At 29.1% G+C, this 20,953-nt stretch overlaps 1 protein-coding gene across 1 annotated transcript; it reads right to left on the reverse strand.

The window, feature by feature from the left end:
• Positions 1-5,418: 5,418 nt before the first annotated feature.
• LOC126738412 (uncharacterized) lies at positions 5,419-19,583 on the reverse strand. The gene is made up of 4 exons (XM_050443739.1): positions 19,444-19,583; positions 15,996-16,094; positions 6,289-6,528; positions 5,419-6,228 (listed from the first exon to the last, which is right to left on the reverse strand). Exons 2-4 carry the CDS (start codon positions 16,080-16,082, stop codon positions 6,145-6,147), a joined length of 411 nt encoding a protein of 136 aa, XP_050299696.1. The 5' UTR covers positions 16,083-16,094; positions 19,444-19,583; the 3' UTR covers positions 5,419-6,144.
• Between the last annotated feature and the right edge of the window lie 1,370 nt (positions 19,584-20,953).

The raw sequence follows: 20,953 nt of genomic DNA on the forward strand, positions 1-20,953 counted from the left end.
GTGCTAAATGAGATAAAGAAGCTATAAAATAGAGTAAAACAGAATCTGCACTGAAAACCTAAACACAAAAAACAGCTACAGGGTGTTTTTGAAGAAAATAAAGGTCAAAAAAACCCTAAAATAACAAAGTATTCCGCACATTTTTTCAAACAAATGCAAGAACTACCCAACAATATAAACTTGTTTTCTGCTTATTCACTGTTCTAGGACAATATTGCCATATTGGCATACAAATAAGCAAAATACTGAGAATTATCTTTATATAGAAAAAAGGGCTATCTAGATTAAATTTGTTTAAATTTTGAAAAACTATTTTATTGAAGTATATTTACAAGGGCGTCTAATTAAATCCCAACCGACTTTTGCCACAATCGGATTATGGAACTTATCGACTTAAAACATGTTAAAACAGAAGTCTAATCTAGACTATTTGATGTTGCCATTGATAATAATTAATATTGTCAAACTTTTGACATATGAACTCGCAGTTGCCAAACTGTGTATAGTTTCTACAATAAATGTAATTATTACGCTACAGCTCAACGTGAGTAATAAGAAACAAACACGTCTTAAACGTGTATCCTATATAAAAAGAGAAAACACGAAAGGCTAAAATGATAACAGTGTTTTCACATTATAATAGTGAACGGGTTTCATTATTTGTACACAAGCTTATACCCAGCGCCGAAAAATTCTTCCCTTATGCAAAGGTTTATAGCCTTTATATTTTTTAACATTTTGAGATCATTGGTATAAAAAAACATCTATTCGTATAAAAAAGTATCATCTCATCCCATCCCAAGGCAACTTAACCCAACCCAACCCAACCAGTTGTTAGTTCAGGTGTAACAATTGGTAGATCCTTTTAACACCATGGTTCATTAGAAAATCCACCAGCTTTCAGCGATTGGAGCCCATCACTAAAAACTCCCTCATTGTAAAAGTACATCTGTCACAAGCCATTGTTTTTGTTTTAAAAAACACTCTTTTCTTTCAAACTATTTTAAATTATATATTTTAAAAAAGTTTTACTATTTTGAGTTTTTTTTTAATTCCTTTTGTTCTAATGTGATAACAGTCACCTTCACTCTATTTATATACTCAGAGAAAAAATTCTTGAAAGTTTCAGCAGAGACATGGCAACCGCGCTTTTTAACGAAGCATTGAGAATCATTTACCCATGTAATCTAAGACATACGTAATTACACTTATTGAATGATTGTTTGACTATTTAATCAAATATAAATCTTAAATTAATAATTTGTGTAATATAAATAACTTCTATTGTAATGTCGTCTTCTAAAAAAATCCTCTATGACTATAACTTAAACCTAGTACCACATTATTCGTTCAGATAAATTCAGGGATTTTAGGTCTTCTGTTTGATAGTAAGTTGTCTTTTATACCACACTATAACTCAATCACATCTGAGGCTTTAAAAATGTTTGGATTCATTATATACTTAATAAAAAAATCTCATATCAACATATTGACACTGATCTTGCTGGTCTTCTTGCAGTCGTTTTATGGTCCCCAGGTTATATGTTCATTCATGTTAATGTTCATTGTTATGCCGTAGAGAATGTTCAAAGAAAATTTTAAAAATATTTTAGTTTTAAGCAGTATGAACTATATCCTCTTCAAAGTTATCTACATGACGAACTCTGGGCAAGCATTAACTTCGCATCATCATTAATCTCAGTTTGATTTAATTCGAATTCATCGCATTCAGGCGGGCTTTGAGCTAAATATTTTTTTAAAAGAGAAAACTACGCCACTGGTTTTACTTTAAAAAAAAAATTTGAACTCTTTATTTCTAAAAGTTTTTTTATAAAAATCTAAATTTTTTTATAAAAAAATAAAAACCATTATTACAGCGGCATCGAAGGTAGCGGTAAATGAATGCAAACTAGACCTGTGCCAATCATACGATTTTTGTCTAACAATTACTACAAGGCCTGAACAATAGGATAAGGCCATCATAATATTGCTGCATAAGAAAAGTTTTATAGCCCAAATACAAAACTAGAGCTCTCGTCAATTGGCCAAAACTGGCTAGAGTTCATCAGCTTAATTATGTAGATTTATAAACACTTTATTAGAATCATTACTAAAAGGCTAACAAAGAAATTTAAGCTCTATCAATCAAACAAACAAGTAGAATTGCGTAAGTACTATGGCTACAATGATCATCTCCACAAAGTGAAGATTCATATTGAAAAATGCATAAAGCACAATAAATTTTTAGTGCTTGGTTTTGTGGACTACGAAAAAACTTATGATACAGTGGAACATCGTAGTATGCTCCAAGCCTTTGCGTATTGTAAAATTGACAACGTTACACCAAACATATCAAGTACCTTTAAAAAAAAATGAATGCTATCACTAGACTCCATGAAGATCCTCCTTCCAAGACAAAACTTCAAAATGGATTAAGATATATTGCAAAATTATCTCTCCCAACCCAGGCAACCACAGAATAACGTATGTCGTGAAAAAAGACGTCAAAATGCGGTCATTTAATGACGTCGTCGGCAAAATGCCCTTTTTGTGATGATAAAATATTAGTAATTTGAATGAAAATAAAAAAAAAGGATGTACGTTAATGTTTTAAGAATATCAATTTTGACGTCTAAGAGAAGGTAGTGAATTACTGGTATCAAATAAGTTTAATTGTTATGAAATGATTCACTCATTAACAAATAAGTTAAGCATATTTACATTTCTAAGTATAGAATTGACCTGCCCTTTACCGGCATGGCGTTTTGTGTTGTTAAATTAGATATTCTCTAGCTAGATCCAGTGGATTTAGTTTCTATTTAGGATAGTGTGGCGTGTAGTAAAATAGTAGAAATATTATTTAGCTCTCGACAGGTTAAATTTATGGACAAAATCATTTATGATTCAAATTTATTCTGTCCATCATTTATAGACAGAATAAATCATTCCTACAAAAAAAAACTAACTAGTAATTAAACTCCATAAGTTATTAAGGTTTGAAATTTATGATAATGAAGTGCCTTTGATCGACGGATGATGTCGAATGGATTTTGCTATATCATCTATTAGTTATCATCACGTGCTTTTCCGTTTGTGGATGGCGTTCATGATGGCGGGGACATCGTTGGTGCACTTGTGCGTTTTGATGTAAATTTGTGTTTTGTGATGTTTATTGCAATACGCTTATACGTTAGTAGTTAGTGTTTGGCAATTGATAGTTGCTGGTGTGGTCCTTGTCGTTTCTTTGTAATGCAGGGCCCAATCGTAATAACCTTACTTTGATATTGGTTTATACGTTTTATTATGTTATGCTTTGTGTTAGTTTTAATACCTTTTGTATAAATACTAGTTTGAACGACTATTGTATTAAATTTTGTTATGAAATAACGTTTTTATGATTTGTTACTTTTTTAACATGTCACCGCACTTTTTAATAGCAAAACATAATCATGAAAGTCTTAGTTATTTAACTGCTTTTGAAATGACCATTTTATTATCACGAAGTTGATGTATGAATACTAAAAAAAAATAATAAAAAGTGTTTAGATAGGTTTTTTGCATTTTGATTTTTCAGTACCTTAATTAAAATAAAAAAACGAGCTAACCTTGCAATTTTTTATATTTAATTAAATTTTGTCTAAGTAATTCCCTAATCTTTTGGAGTACCTGTTTAAGCGCCCTAAGATTGAAAACCTTAGTATTAATATCAATGGCGAGAAACTGAGCCATCTTTGCTTTGCCGATGGTATTAAGTTTATTACAGCAAAATTGATGCTAAAAGAACTGTAACTACTATTTAAAGAGTTTAAGCTAAATATCAACATCAGCAAATCAAAGTTCATGATAAATCTAGTTAATGGTAAAAATCTTAAAATAAACGGCATGAATATTGAGCAAGTATGGTCCTATATTTACCTAGATCACGAAATTTGAATGGAGAGAGAATCAAACTTGTGAGATCGGCAGAGGAATAGGTCTCACCTGGGCAACCTTTGAAAAACTGAGAACTTCTTAAGATCTAATATTTTCATATGTCAAAAGAGAAGGGTCTATAACCAGTGTATTCTACCTGTGGTAAAATATGGGGACAAAACACTGATTGTAAGAAAGCAAACGGCAAACAAAATAAGAGAGACTCATAGAATCATAGAAAGAGCTATCTTGGGTCTCTCTTGAGAGACAGGGTTCCGAATACGGGGTGAGAAGAAATGTAATTACGGATGCCATCGTAAGAATATCGAATCTCAAATGGAACATGGCAGGTTACTTGAATAGAATAAACGATGGCAGATGGGCGATAAAAATAACCTATGGAGACCTAAAGATCATGCACTTCGCAGTAGAGGCGCATTAGATGCTCGGACGGTCTAAGAGGCATAAAAAAACTGAATTAATGCAGCACGGGATAGAAAGAGGTGAAAATATTTACGGGAGGCTTTTGTCCAGCAGTGGATGACTATATAATTGTTTGATGACCATTTAAAACTTTCAGGATTTCTTTGTTATTGTAAGATTCATTTGGTGCACACACATTTAAAGAAATTTCTTTCTTATCTTTTCTAGGTTCTAAGCATATTCTACTGCTGGTATTCATTATTTGAAAGTGACAATTCATGTCGAATATATAGAACTTTCCTATTTCACAACCCTTACCTTTTAATTTAATACATGTGAATATTCTTAGTTTATAATTTAAAACTTTAAAATAAGTTACTACAACACCGTAGCTTAACTCCTCTAATCTTAACTTAGTAGAACCTTTATCATATCTATTAAATTTTCGTGAGTAAGTTTTGTTTCTATCTTTTTTGAAGAAAACTTTTTGAAGGTTTTGAAAATGATTTTGCAGATGTGTTCGGTCGCGTTTGGTAGAAAACAATGTCATAATTATATAATATGTGTACCGATTGTCGTGCATTTCTACAGTCTTAGATTGCAGAAAATAGATTTTCGTTCACGGCAACTATAGCAAACCAAAACTAAAAGCACTAAACAGGAAGGAATAGGAAGTGCGTTATTCTGAGAAGAAAATTCCATGGGCAACCAACTGTAGTTTTTAATTATACACCTCGAGTGTTATTATGTATTACGTTCTTAACACAAGACGTTCTGGAGTGTCTCAGTTGATGTTGTCGGGGCTCTTGACAATCGTGATAGTGTGTTCTTAACAATCCTTATATTTCATGTAGTGTAACTCAACTACTGCTCAACACAGTGGCCTATATCTCTATCTTCTTTTTATTCAATATTTAAGGAATGTTGATACAATGTAATTAAAATCCATCCTACCTGCCATGTTCTCAAAATGTGCACTCTTCCTTAATCTTATAAACTGAAGCATCCTCAAAAATACAAATAGCAGGTTTGTTTATCATAGTTTTGTTATAAAATATATACTCTATCAAAAAAACACATTAAAACCTTAGAAATAGATTATATTAAAATTAGATTATATGTCAAAATATTATAGAGATAAGTTTCCATGTTTTAAAAAGTAAAAGCTTACAATTATTTAGTCTTTTGAAAGACTTCAAAACCAAGAGGCCAAACATTAACATCATACGTGCATTGAGCATCGCTTTTAATTGATTATCGTACCGTAAAATTGTGAACGTATTAAACCTGCAGCTAAGAAGAGACAGAAATCGGAAAAGAGTCGGATGTAGTTACTATGACGTAATCGATTTTGTCGTGAGTAATATATGTGTGTAATTTAAGTCGCTTTTTGTATTCGAATAGGAAATTTTTAACTGTACATACAAGTATGTATTTTTTAACTAAGTTTACAATGTTTTAAAACATTGTAAACTTGGGATTCGACCCGATGTACAGATCCAGGCCTGGTATGAGTATCGACAAATTTGTTTGTCTTACCTGCATCTGTCCTCTTCGTTTTGTATTTATTATATTAATATTTAAACTTATTATTATTTAAACTATTTAATCACAATTTTTAACATCTATTCTTCTGATTCTATATACAAAACAGCCTAGAATGTTTCTATTACATTATTTAGAATGACTCAAATATAGTGTGATAATGATGGCATTCCTCGCTATATTTTTTTTGAAAATGCGCAGTTTTTTCATTTCTAACTACTTAAAAAATATTGAGTAAAAACTAATAATAATAATAAGTAGTTTCTAAGATACCGCTGCAATTTCCTTTTTAGGAGTGAATGGGTTTGTTATAAGACGAGCAACGTTTTGAAGAACTGTAATCGGAATCTATAAAGTAAAAATAAACAGTTTTATTGAATTAACTATAATTACTTATTACGATTTTACCTGAAATATATCATCGATTATTCTAGCAAACATAGATCCAGGTCGTTGTGTTTTAAAGCCCCCATTATCCTGAGGAGTGGCTGGATTAGCAGGCGCTGGATTAGCTCCTGTGCTAATGCCACTTATTTCTATTGTAGAGGGTGGTGCAGATTGTTTTTGTGTAATTTGCGGAATAGTGGTTAGTTTTTGTTCTTGAACATCCATAGAAACTACGTTTACTGCTACATCATTAACTGTCGCCTAGAATTATAAAAATATAGCATACAGCAGGTTTCCTGTTTTTGTAAGTAACAATTTTTTATTTGTAACATATTTTTTATTTTATAAATTACGTTGAATGTATAACATGATATTACTTTTTTCGTGAGTTATGTACGTTTTTTTTCAATATCTTAGCATTAAAGTATAGCTTAGACTTAGTAGCATAAAGTACACAAAAAATATTGTTATGAACATGTAAATATGTTAAATATTCTAATAGTTTTGTTTTGTTTTGATTTTTGCTCTTATTTTATAGTTTAAGTTGATTAAGGTTAAGTTGATTTAAGGTTCACTTTACGTTTAGTTTATTAGTTTCAGCTATATTGGCTAGTTTTTATTAATTTTATTTTATTAGGTTATTTAGGTTTATTTTATTGTAATTTCTGGTACTTTAAATTTGCTAGAATTTGCATATTTGCTTGCATTAACTATCAGTATTCTTTTAAAATTATTGGTCTTCATGGGCAAAAACAATGCAAAAAATTCTAAACATTTCCAAATGGTTCTATGATCTTCAAAAGGGACCACGTTTTGTGAATTTTTATCGGTTTTGTTATTTACCTTGAAAACAATAAAACGACCGTCAACACGAAAACAATTTTTATTATTACTGCTATCCCGGACAAAAAAAAATAAATTCAAAATACAATAAAGAATTCAAGAAGTGCAGATTGTTCTAAACAAAATATATATAGAGTACCGAGACAAACAGTAAAACAAGTAAACCAAACGAGTAGTTTCTACAAATCTGATATAGAGCATGCGATTGTAATGAAATAAAAATAACTACAAATTAATGCCAAATGACTACTGCTATCCACATTATCGTCCCAAGGTTCGTCGGAAGTTCTGATGTATTCTAGTTCTTTTCTTGATATCCATTCTATCTGAGCTGCTTATATTTTGGATATCTGTGATATATTTTCCCCAATAGAGCTGAGGGTGTGATGCCGTATATAGTAACATTTAATCTATGTAATATTAAATAACAATAAGAATAATAATATTAGTAATAAAAATAATATTAATGATCAGCTTCCTTTCCTTGATATTTCAATAATAAAAAATTTACAATATTTTAATTATTTTGCAATATTATTTTGGTTTAAGGGACCCCAACACATAGTTCAATGTTAGCATTGACTTAAATAAATCACGAGCCGGTGTTCCCACTAACTAAAACTCTTTATTTTACTTTCAACACGTGTTTCCCTAACGATGTTAGCATCTTCGGGAAAAAATTAAAAACTCAGTTTTTCAGAAACTTTTCAGACTTCAGAAGAGTTCCTCGGAACTCAATAATCTTTTAAAATCAAAACCATAGGACAATTGCATTAGGTCAAATAAAATGAAAAAATAATCTTCAAAATTATATAATACCCTTGACTCTCATATAAAGGGAGCTACTAAGACTACAAACATTCAAAGGAGGTGTAAATAAATCAAACCAAACAAAAAACAAAACAAAGAACTATCGAAACTTTTAAGAATAATATTAAAAAATTATAATAAAATATTGATAGACTAAATATTGACTGAGGCCACAAAATCAAAATCAAAATAAAAACAACAATAAAAATAGATTAAAAATATATGAAACTAGATAATAAACATATAAAACACGAAAATGGAACAATGACTAAAGAAAATACAGTAATGATTGAAATACTTTAAGATTTTTTGTCAATATCGTATAATAAATGTATAACAACGTAAATGTATAATAAGGTATAAGTTCAGCAGTACCCATTATCTGCTCAAAAATATTAAGACTTTTTACCTAAAATCAGTCAATAACCACAAAATTATAAAATAAATTCTCTTTAAAAAACGGATCATCTTTTAAAGAGGATTATATTACTATGAATATATTTAAAAAATATTTAGATTTTCAGTATTTGTTAAAACCACTGAAACATATTAATTTCATTTTACGCTTTGGAACGCCATGGAAACGCTATATTTTAAAAAGATGATCGTGTGGTGAACAGATTCTAATAACTTTCGATAATTATCGCCGATTAGCAGTATTGCAAAAATATGGGAGAAATGTCTAAAAGATAAATGTCTATCTTTTCTTGAGTCTAACAATATTCTTTTTATAGTATCAGCTCAGCTTTCGACAATATAAAAATACATACAATAATATTTACAAGTTTAAGGATAAGCCCTGATTTTGTACGCCATTCATCCTACATTATTGAACCTACTAACTGGCGAAATTTGACGAATTTGCAATTACTATTGCTATTTTCATACTGTTTTAAAATTGGTGCTATATGTAAATTATTTTCTGATTTTACTAATGAAAATAAGTAAGATCCTTCTTATTAGTCTTTATATGCAAATTCGTATTACATACGACTGGACAATTTCTTTTTCGGATGCCGAAATACCCTCGCATATGTGTTTCTCTATATATGCAACAGAAAATCAGAGAAGAAAATCAGAAGCTTTAAGTTAAAGAGATAGTTATAAATCTTAAGAATTATCGGATTCCTGAGATTCCCCATTAAGGGTACTACATATCATTTTAAGTAGCCATTTTTGAGTTTTTTTTAGTCAGAACATACATTTTATCGAGAAGGTTAAGTCTACATATTATACTTTAGTTTAAGATAAATATACAGGGCGTTTTATACGAAATTAAGCCAAAAGTTCCCATGAACGTATGTCCTAAACGTCTTAGATTTTATATTATGGAGTGATGAAGTTGAAAAAAAACTTATATTTTCTTCAAACCATTTTTGAATAATTAATAAAATAATATACTTTTTCCTAAAATTTCTTCATCTGACGATGACTTGACCACTGCCAACTGTTTTTCATCTGTGTAAAAAAAGATACGATGCTTTTCTTATATCTGTATTAAAACAAATTGTTTGCGGTTATGAATTAATACGATAAAATCAGTTGTAGCTTTAAAATCATAAATTTTAAATAAATAGATTTTTGTCTTCTTCATCGTTTCATTTCTCTCTTAACAGTTATACCATACAGGAATTGCATTGTCCTTGAAAAAATTTTATGCAAATAAAATAATAAAATATCAATGTAATTGTAAAAATCCATAAAAAACAATTAAGTTAAGAATAGAAGACGATTTTTGAGATATAACATTCCAATTTAAGACATTATGTCACGTAAAAATTACAACGCTTCTTTTGTGGACGTTCTCATTTATTTTAGCAAATTTTATTAACATTAATAAATACTATACTTTTTCATATTTAAATTGTATATTTGATACTCTCGGCTTGGCCTTTAGTGCCAAAAATCATAGACGTCTAATTAAAACTAATTTAAATGCTATTATTTATTGTACGTCAATAGTAATTTAATATTGTTTTTTGTATTTACTTTTGTATTGAAAATAATTACTGAAGATAATTGCTCAGCATGGTATATTTTAAGACAGATTAATAGATATTTAGATTAATAATAACAAAAGTAAAAATAGCGTTTAAGTGAACATTTCGAATTTATCACCTCACAAGTAATGTTATAAGTAGCTATTATATAAGCATGTTATGGCATACTTCGCGTATACCTTCTGCGGATTGAATGAAAGGCCTGGTAATTTCTTGTTATTACCGAATAGTTTATTAGGAATGTTATACACGTTGGCGTAATTACGGTTTCCGTAATGGTTGTATATCTATCTATACAGATATACAGGGTGACGGTTTAAAAATTTAAAATGGCAATGTATTAGAAACAAAAAACTAAATGCAAAAACGCTGGAAACAGTTTATATAAAACAAAGGGGAAAAAACTAGCGTATTATCTCACCTTTATCTGCAACCCCTTGGACAGGGCAAAATACACCCCTAAATTTCAATCAACCAAAATCCCCCCGCTTTATATTGATAATACAGAACGTCATATTTCAATAAATTTTTCTTAGTCTCTCAAGAAAAAAAAATGAAAACCCATTTCTGAAATTTTTTATTATGCAGATTATTCAAATTTTTCAATTATGCAGTCACGTAAAACTGTAAAGATGATATCCTTCCTAAAAATTTTTTTTTGAATACTTTTAATTAGTTTTGCTAATAACTTTTTGAAATCAGTCAAAATACAAATGATGGTCATGCAGTAGATGATGATGGGCCCCACTTAACGCGTATGATTTGCATACCTACCTTTGCAAAGATTAAGGTATTTTATAAGTTTCATCAATAATTTTCAAATATATGTATAATCTTCGTTTTGATTTTTTTTATTTATAATAAAATGCAGATACTTTATTACTACTTTCTGTTAGCAAATTGCGTTAAACTAAACAATGTAATGTTGTTATGTGTGATCTGTATTAAAAGCACATTCTAGTGTACAAGATTGTCATAGATGACTATTATTTGTATAAAACTTAAATATAAAATAAAAAAAATAAATATCTATTTGATTTAATTTTATTAGGAACTAACGATTAAATGAATTTTTCTTTTTTCCTGCAAAACATTATTCTTAGAGTATTGAAATAACAATCGCATTAAAAAGCCTTTATGATTACAACAAAAATCTTTTAAAGACCTGAACTACTGGATTGTTTGTTTCTTCCTAAGATTCATTAATTTCAGTTTTTAAAGTCGTATTAAAGACATTTTCAGAGAGAGTTTTTACCGAACGTTAACTGAATCTATAAATATTATCTTGGGAGACACCCAAAGTTTTTACACACCATTAAAAAAAATTTAAATAACGAATTGGACGAAATGCCTAAACTTAGTGGTTAAGGAATCTTCTAGTCTACTTTGTTAGTTAAGAAACCTACTGGTGAAGATTTCGAGTTTCTATTTCGACGGTACATTTTTTAATTCTTTAGCGAATCATGATAGTGTTTCACTAGGTTTAGCGCATAGTAACTCATTAATAGAGAGAATTTAAAATAATTTACGTAATTCTAAAAATAGCATTCTTCCATGGTATGGCCTTTTCTATTATAGTTTGACGACATTTTCAATTTGTAGTTATGCTTTTCGTATTTTTTCGCTCAAACAAAGTAGACTCTATTTTTGGTGCTAAGTACGATCCTCATATTTTATCATATTAAGACGACAATCTTATATGTTTTCGTACCTTTAAATATATCAATTTACTAGAAAAAAATTTAAAAATACTTCAGGAAGCTAGACTTAAATCTCTAAGAAAAATTTCAATTTTGTAAAATCCTTTCTCTTAAATACCGCGGCTTTATAGTAGGTGATAACTTAGTCAATGACAAATTATCCTTGTTTAAATACTTCTACTATAGTTAAACGTTTCATAGATATGGGTTTATGGATTAATAAACTCTTAAAATTGAAAAAGAAGAAATAATCTATTGAATGAACTTCTGAGGCTAATTCCTGCATCAAGAAACGAAATGGTTTTAGTGTAATGTGCTTACCACCCGGCCCAAAGTGAAAGTGGCCAAAGGAGGTCAAGTTACGACCTAATTACGCCATATCAAAAAATATTGACTCTTCTAATGTGATCAGCGGTTGCGCTAATCACAACAACCGAATGGGTAGAAAACCACACATTTTTTGCAATATTTTATATTTATAAGCGGCAACCGTATTCTAGACAACTAGACCCTTAAATGTATCACATAGGGTAGATGAACGAAAAAAGTTTAGTTGGAAATTAAATGCGCAAAAAACTATGTTTTGAAATTTATATACTAAGTAACGTAATAATGTTTTACGTAAAAAGGTGTTGTTTGAAATATAGATTATATACAAAAACTACAGGGACTTTCTTTGGTAGATATTTTGTAAGAGTTTCGGGTTCTTTTTATTCAGCGTCTAGCTCATATACTTTCTATTGATATTTGGAATTATTTTGAGATGAATGCTCATCAAATTTTGTTACAATCGTAATTAAAATTATCGGCATAATTATGATTATATTGGTCATAATATTGGTGAGTCGGTATTATATAATTATTCGGATATAAAATTACGAAGGCCTAAGGACGCAAATTGTTTTTGGATTGTATTTGTTTATAAAGTAAGGTTCTTCCTTGTACCGCGGCAATAAGTAGCTTAGTTGATTTGCTTGCTTCATTAATTCTAAAAGTTTAATACTTTAATAAGTTCCCTTTGGATTGTAAAGGTCGTGAAGTTAAAGGGTTGATTTTCAAAATATCATCTAAATATATTTGATTAATCTTTCACTAGTACAAGGAAATCGCTTTCTTTCATGAAATGCCAGCTCATAATTTTAATTAATTGCCAGCGCTAAAAGTGAAAACACGTCATACTAAAAGTTAAATAAATAGAAATATTCTTATTAAGAGAGAATTAATTGAAAATTACGATGAGCAACTAGTAAGAACTTGCCGAAACAATATTGTTATATCAGCGATATATGCAATTGGATTTAGTCGGAAGGTCAAAAAATAAACAATTGTCAATGTCCTTCATGCTTCAAAAGGGCATTAATTGTCCTAGAAATCATATTTAAATAATAATTTTTTTTTGAAGCTTTTGGTGAATAGCTACAAGTGATCCTTTTGTGGAAGGAGCAACCTAATAAATGCTCAGTGTCATTGGGTGTAATTACAGACATAATTTTAAGACTTGAAGTTCACACCCCGACATTAGATCTATAGGCTTGGACTTCTTGGTTTGCAGATCTTTTAAATGCTCCCATAAATAGATATAATCTAATCTAGCCCCACCGAAAAGCTTAATAGACTTTTAAGTAAACCGTTGGCTTCAGCCTTAAATCTTTTGAAAGAAAAATTTTTGGGGTTGAAAAAGATAGTTTCAAGAAAATATATTTTTAGTGAGGTCTGATGAGGTAGAGCAAATAAATGAATTTAGTAATGCACAGAATTCGGTAATTATGTCTTTGCTAAATGACGAAAGGCTGGCACATGCTCTTATACAATCAAAGCTATTCGCAGGGATATTCAATGTGCGAATACTTCTTTAGGCATAATTCATCGCAGAAGTCTAATACTTATTTGCCCAAAAGCAATAGTCCTTGCTTTGAGGGTAATTTTTAAGTTATGGCCTTCCTTTTTTAATCTCTATCGCTCGCTTATACAAGACAATTTTGGCCTGGATATTAAAGAATTTCAGTACTTTAATCATCGCTTATGGGTGGAGCGTGTGTATTATCGGTAGAACAAAAAATTACTGGATTGCTTTTGAATCACTTTATAGGAGGTGTAGCAGCCACATCAGATCACAATCAGATATTTAATACCACTCAAATAGAAAAAACATCTGCTAGAAGGCTTAACTCTTTGCTAGATACTTTTTAGTAAAATATTGCTGTATTAAGGGTCTTGAGTGGGAATTTTTTCTATTTTACATGATGTTTTATAAACTGCTTACTACAATGAGCACATAGTGAAAAAAGTCTATGTGCGGGTTCTCATATTTTATGCCCATGCCAATCATTTTTGGCAAAATCTATCAATGATTTTCTGTTGCAAAACAAAACAGTTACTGCGAAATTATCTTCGCTCTCCCCATTTTGTCAAAAAGAGTAATTTTTCGACTCGATGCAAAATTTGCAAATCTCCCGATTATATATTTATATATTTTTTATTAATCTAACAGGAACACTAGAAAACTCTTATTGAAGGTGCTGCAATAAGCCAACTTAATCAGGAACTCATTCTATTTCTCAAAATCCAACATCAGGTAAGCTCAATTCATCTAGCACAAGTCAAACTGTGTGAAATTTCATTGCAGCCTTTCCTAACAGGGTTTTTTTGGTATGATGCACTATTCAAGAGCATTTTGCTTTTTACAGTAGAGTTCAGAATACAAGATAACCATCGCCTTGCTAGATACAAGTAGCATGGCCAAATTTATAACTGACTAGTGTGCTAAAAGATTAAAAAGTTATTTAGTTTTTGGCTATGAGGCAGTGTTTGCCCAAAATGTAGTCAGAGTAGCCAAAAGTGGTTATTGACTCCTTTAAAATGCCCCATATCAAGGGTTTAATTTTAGCCGACACCAACTTCCATATTTCAGGTTTGATCCCTACTTGACCCGTTGTTCTACTTGATGCTGAATTGGTACTTTATTTACTTTGTTCCGGTAGAGCCGTAGATACTTAGAACCAACCAGCCACTATCGAAATAGTTTTTGGTTGGGTTCTGTAGGAAAGATCGTCAGGTGTGATACCGAAATCTTTAAGTAAAATAGTCAGTCTGCATGTTTCAGCAGTAACTGCATTAGATTTACGCTTTCAAACATTTGGCGAGGTTTTTTTCTTTCTACACAAGAAAGTCTGTATGAGAACATTTACCGGGAAAGTACCCAAACGGTCCTTTTAGGCAGATTTGTTGCTGCTTTGTCCTTCAAATATTCAGAACTTAAGCAGTTTAAGTTATTATCTAATAGTGAGGCAACTGGTGTGATTTTAAGATTATTCAATAGAACCTTTAATTTATTTACATTTGACGCTAATGTAATGAGCTGTACTTACATGAAGGTAGCGGGCATTTCTATAAGGGACAGTTTAATTTTCTGCCTCTCTTTGGTTGGTATCTAATCATCAATAAATCTTCAATAGTAGCCTTTTTGGTCAGCGATTTTCGATGACTCGCTGCAAACACCTCCATCGAATTTTCAACAAATTGTATCGTCTGATTAATCGTTAAAAAAAAACGTTTGTTGATACTTAGTACTCGATACATTGATAACCAATCGAATTCAAAACTTTTTTTTTTAATGATAAATTACCAAATAACATTGGTCAAGCAATTAAGCTATTATGTGAATTATAGTCTTGGTGAGCAATATTTTTATTATTTAGTTATAAAAAGAAAATATATTAGTATTAATTACTCTTCTTCTGACCAATATAATCTATATATAATCTATTAAAGCTATATTTACATTTTATTCTTACATGTAAGTTGATGTTATTTTGATTATTTAAGGGCAAATGGTTAACCAGAAAAAAATAAAACTATATAACTATAGTAAGATGTGAGTATTAAAATTCATTTAACTTCATGTACTGAACCTGTATTTGGTATATCAAAATCGCAGAAGAGTTTGATCACACACACAAGAATCGCCTATCAAAAAAAACTAACAAAAAGGCTATAGCATTTAGCAAAAAAAAAAAACTAATACAAAAGGTTATACAATAACAAACTGTACTGTTAAAGACTATTAAAATCATGTACAAAATTATTTATTAGTTTTTACATAAAATACTTTAATAATTGAGTATAATTATTGAGTAAATAATTTGAGATAGATAAATTAAAATTCATATGCTTAGTATCTGAATCAGATATAACAAATTTCAAATATTTACCATATTACGGTATTAAGGTGAAAAAAAATTAAAATAAAAAATATTCTACTTTAATACCTTACGTATACAAATGGTAATTTTATTTAAGTTTTTAGGTCCTAAATCTTTATGTTCAATAAGAAAAATATCTTTTTCTTTTCTAATTTCTTTAAAAACTAATTTACCTTATCTAATTGTTCATTACTAGCTGGAAATGCAAAACCAAAACCAATCAAACAAAAACTAGCTAGAACAATGGGTACTCTTGCCATTTTGCAGCTTATCTGAAAAATAAAATTTTAATGAACCTAAATTAAAATCAAAATGTTTGAGATAGTGGTAATAGAAATAGTTTCATTAATATGTTCCAACTTTAAATCTAAAATTATCTAATAATTTACTTAGATAAGTATTAGGACCCAATAATACCATCACGAATGTTTATTCTATTGATTTGATTTTTGTTTTAAAATTAACATAATTAATTGTTTTAATGTGGAAATTTAACTTAAAAGTTGTAAATATAACTTGAAAATTTTATTAATAAATTGTACTATCCTGTAAAAAAATTATCAGACCAAAGATAATTATACAAACCATTCGATTGTATAAATATCTGATCGGTGACTATTTAACTCATATGTTTTTGATTGGGGTATTATATATATTTCACTTTTCTGCAAAAGCTTTAAACAACTTTCTTTGCAAGGAAAAAAAACAATAAATAACTTTGCAAATATATTTTCGGGGAAATGAACTTGACATTTCGCTTTCTCATAGTTAAACTTTCATGGACTAATAGATAATTTACCAGTGATTGCCTAATATAAGGAAATTTCGACAAAATTATTAGTCCGATTATTTTTTTGTAAGATTTTATTAGCGTGAAAGTAATTGCATTACATTTTTATATGATATTTTACAAATTCATTATTTATGTTTAACTAAATTTAACTAGAAAATTAATTAATTGCATTTAACTTTGTAAGTATTACGAAGATATTAAAATGAATATAAAAAACATGAACGTTTATTTTGCATATTTTTCTAGGCTTAAATATTAATCTACATTTAAGATTTGAATACTTTGTAAAATTTTTTAAAGGATGAAGACTAAGTCTACAAAATATGTATTCTGTCCTTTATTTCTTGTGAAGTCTGATTGTCTAACTTCTGAAGAAATTTTTTTTTTAATATCATTTATTTGTACATTATATATAATTACATACAGAAGATTATATAAATTGGTTACGTTTTTATTAAAGTAAAATATAGTATAAATTTTAAAAAATCTTTTTAGTTCTGAGACCTATACATATAAAATATATGTCGAATAAATTATTAATGTAAGTTTCGCTGAATTTTTAAAAAACCTGTCGAAAACTAATTGTTTCAGCTAACCTCACTTTGATATATCAAATGGAAACATCCATCATTGTAAACAGCAATATAATGTCTATTTAACAGTTTCAAAAAAAAGTTAAATCAATTGATGTACCAGTAAATAGTGAGATAGAATGTCTGGTAATAATGAATATCTTATCGATGTCAGTCAAACTATAGTATGTCAAGTTGCTATCCTATAGTGTGAAATATAATTTTACAGGGCTTACAATCTACCACCCAACGGCTCATAAGCATGTAAGTTTATAGACTTGTAAGTAAGGGTCTAAAAAATGTTTTAAAAATAAATAATTTAATCAGGTCACAGAATTTAGTTTTTTTAAGTGCTCTGTTGTTCGCGAGACAATAATAAAGTCTGTTTTGAAATTTCTCACGAACATTGGCATTGAACTGTTTGTTCGCTAATATTTCTACATTCGCAAGTAATTCGACTCTTCAAAGCATTATTATTTTTAGGTAAGGTCTTATAAACTTTGTGTGTGCAATCAACTGCACCACACCTGCAAATCCATGTCCCTGGAAACTGTTCATTAGGCTTCTTGTTAGAAATACAAATTATTTTCGTTTAGTATCCACAACACCATTTTCATCACTTGGTTTTCCAAATATTGGACGATTGAAGTGTATATTGTATTTTCGAGCAGGTCTAAATAAATATACCTATCAGGGGGTGAATTGAACAGTGTATATTTTGCTCACTATTCGCTTATACGTTAACCCATTTTGGTTTTTTGATTTGGTTAAATAGGAGATTATATGTCTTTTAAAATGATGTTTCATACTTAAGGTAGCCATTTGAAATACAAAAGTTTGAGATATTATTCCGAGAAATTTTTGGTTATTATTCGCAGCAATGTCAACCGATTAAAATGTTTTGGCACTTTTAATGCTGCTTACAATGATGAGTCACACAATGAAGGTTTCTATTTAAGATATAAAAGTGAGGTCAACTGGAGGTGAGGAGGTGATTAACAGAACTTCGTCAAATATAAAATTAAATGTCTCCTTTTATATCTAAATTGACTTTTTTTGTTAGAAGTAAATTATTAAGGGTGGTTTGTTTTGAAATGAAAGTACTGTATATTGTTTTTAATAATTTCTTCTTGTATTTTTCAACTATGAAGAAATCTGAGCCAAGAAGTAGTACTGACATAATACCGAATTATAGCGATGCTTGGTCAGACAAGAAGAAACAAAACCTCTAACAAGAAACAGACCCCAATAGACCTAAATCCTTTTGATATCCGAGATATCTCGTATGAGTGAATGTTCTTTCCTAACCCAAGAGGAGGGTAATGCTGTTTGGCTGGTTGGGCATAAGATATTAATATGATATTAATATCTAAAGTATATCTATATTTCTCTAAGTCTACTCCTCTGCTAAGTGGACTTTTACACTAGATTTCTTAATTTTTCTATTAATTTATTCTTAAATGTAATAGACAATAGTAAAAATAAACGCAAATATAAGAAGTAAGCAAACGCAAAGCATAATAAGTGGAAAAAAGTTCATTTGCAGTGCTTGGCCGCTTAGCCCTTAAACTTTCCACTTAAATAAAAGCCTATGATGCTAAATGTTTATTATCTGTACTAGACATTCTAAATAATTGGTCGATTTTCATCAATATTAATGCGATATAAAACTGATAAAAAAAAGTTTCATAACTACATACATAAATTATTTATTACATAGTAAGTACTTAAACTGTGATAAATATAACATATTTCGTTAAGTCAATAATTTTTTTTCCAGATATTTCTTATTTTAATAAATATATTATTTATTTATAATTATGGGTTTTTAATTACAGGCTATAGTTTAAGTAAACATCTTGTAATGATAGCATTCTTGATTTAGATATAATAAATTCTATTACATGTTACTTAGTACTGTTTCCGTTCGATGAGAATGTTTTGATAACTCTCCCAATTTGAGGCTTTCCCTTAAAATTACAGTGTTATTTCTAGATTTTCAAGTAATAAAAACAATGAGAGTGCCAAATTCATTAATGAGGTAATTTCCACAATTTTCTAGTTCTTTTTTTATAAAAATGGAAAAATTAATAAATAATTATTTGAAAACAATAAGAACGGATATGAACTTTTTAATGAATTCTTCTCTCATCTCCTTCAGTTCGAATAATTAAGAGATATCCCATTAACTAATTTGTACAATTAGATTTTTTTACTTTTATATATTATACTTATTTCATATTCAAAAATACTTACAATATATCTTAATAAACTTTTAAGGCAAAAAAACTTAAAACAAGAACACAAATCAGATTTCTTTAAACCGCGTTACGGTATAAGTACAAGTACTGTAAACTGCAAGTAAAAAGAACAGGAACTGTTTACTAGCAAAAGAAGTGTGCAACTTACCTCATTGTCGATATTTCTCCTACCAGAAAATTAACATTATTTTACGTTTTATCTCTGTATAGTAGAATTTGTTACCAGCGGTTTTAGTTCTTTTTTCGTTCTTTTTGTATTATTTATTACAAAAAATATACTTTAAACATTATTATATTACAATAATGCAATAGAAAAGTAACATATTGAAGAAAATAACTATATAATTAATAAATATATAATTATACTTTTTCTATGAACTACGTGATTTCGCCTGTCAAGCCTTACTAACCCTCCTTATAGAAACATACTTTTTGCATATTGGCAGGCAATAGACTAAATATTAAAATTTAAATTATTTTAATTTCCAATAAAAGTAAATCTCTTTAAGTAGGATCGTAACGCCGATGAGTTAGGTAGGTATTATACCAACGAATAGGTGATACCTAACTTTAGTATTCAAATCGGTCTAAGATCCTATATAATACAATATTTATGCAAAATCTTTGGAAATAAAATTTCTTAGAAAAAGGAATAGAATGTTGTATCACAAAAACAACGGAAACGAAAATCAACCCTTTAGTTGGATGGATGAAGTTATAAATATATTCCTGAACATATACAAAAATTCAGAATACGTATGCAAACATTGTATTACTCTTTTTTACCATATTTTTGACTTGAACTGTTAGCACTACCTAGTCTTTAGGATGATATAACTTTATTTTATTAATTTTTTCTCTCAACATACGATTATTATTAAATTCATAAGGAAATGCAAGCAGCACATCTTTTTAGGGCTAAGTAAAAATAAAAGAATTGTATAAGTTTAAAAATTTGTATATGAGACATAATGTTTCAGTATGTTGAAAAAACATCGATATCTAATGCTTTTTATCTTTATATTATTTTTGATGATGATCATAGGCTAAGAGTTAACAAAACAGTTAAACATTCTAAAAAACCTTATTTTATTTTCAAGGGCATGATCGGTTTTTTTGGTAGAACCTGTAAGATTGTTAATCGGTATTTCATTAAACACTAATACAATTCCACAAATAGAAAAAGAAGGAATTTTCCTAATGTAAAAAAGGGTCGTAATACAAACATCAGCAATTACAGACCCGTATCACTTCTCACTTGCTCAAAGAAAGTGTTGAAGCGTTCTTATATAAATTTATTCCGGTATGAAAATGAAAGTGCCGACCAAAGAAAATTACACAGTATGTTAAAGCAGATGCAATAGTTGAGGTGAATTATGCAATTATGCAGAATTACGATGTGCCAGATTATGTGTGGACTTATTTCTATTTCAAACACAATTTTTATTGTGGACAAAACAAAATAAAACTGATATTTTATCATAAAGAAAAATATTCTATAAATA

The sequence above is a fragment of the Anthonomus grandis genome, chromosome 7 (genome assembly GCF_022605725.1).
Source record: "Anthonomus grandis grandis chromosome 7, icAntGran1.3, whole genome shotgun sequence".
NCBI lineage: Eukaryota > Metazoa > Arthropoda > Insecta > Coleoptera > Curculionidae > Anthonomus > Anthonomus grandis.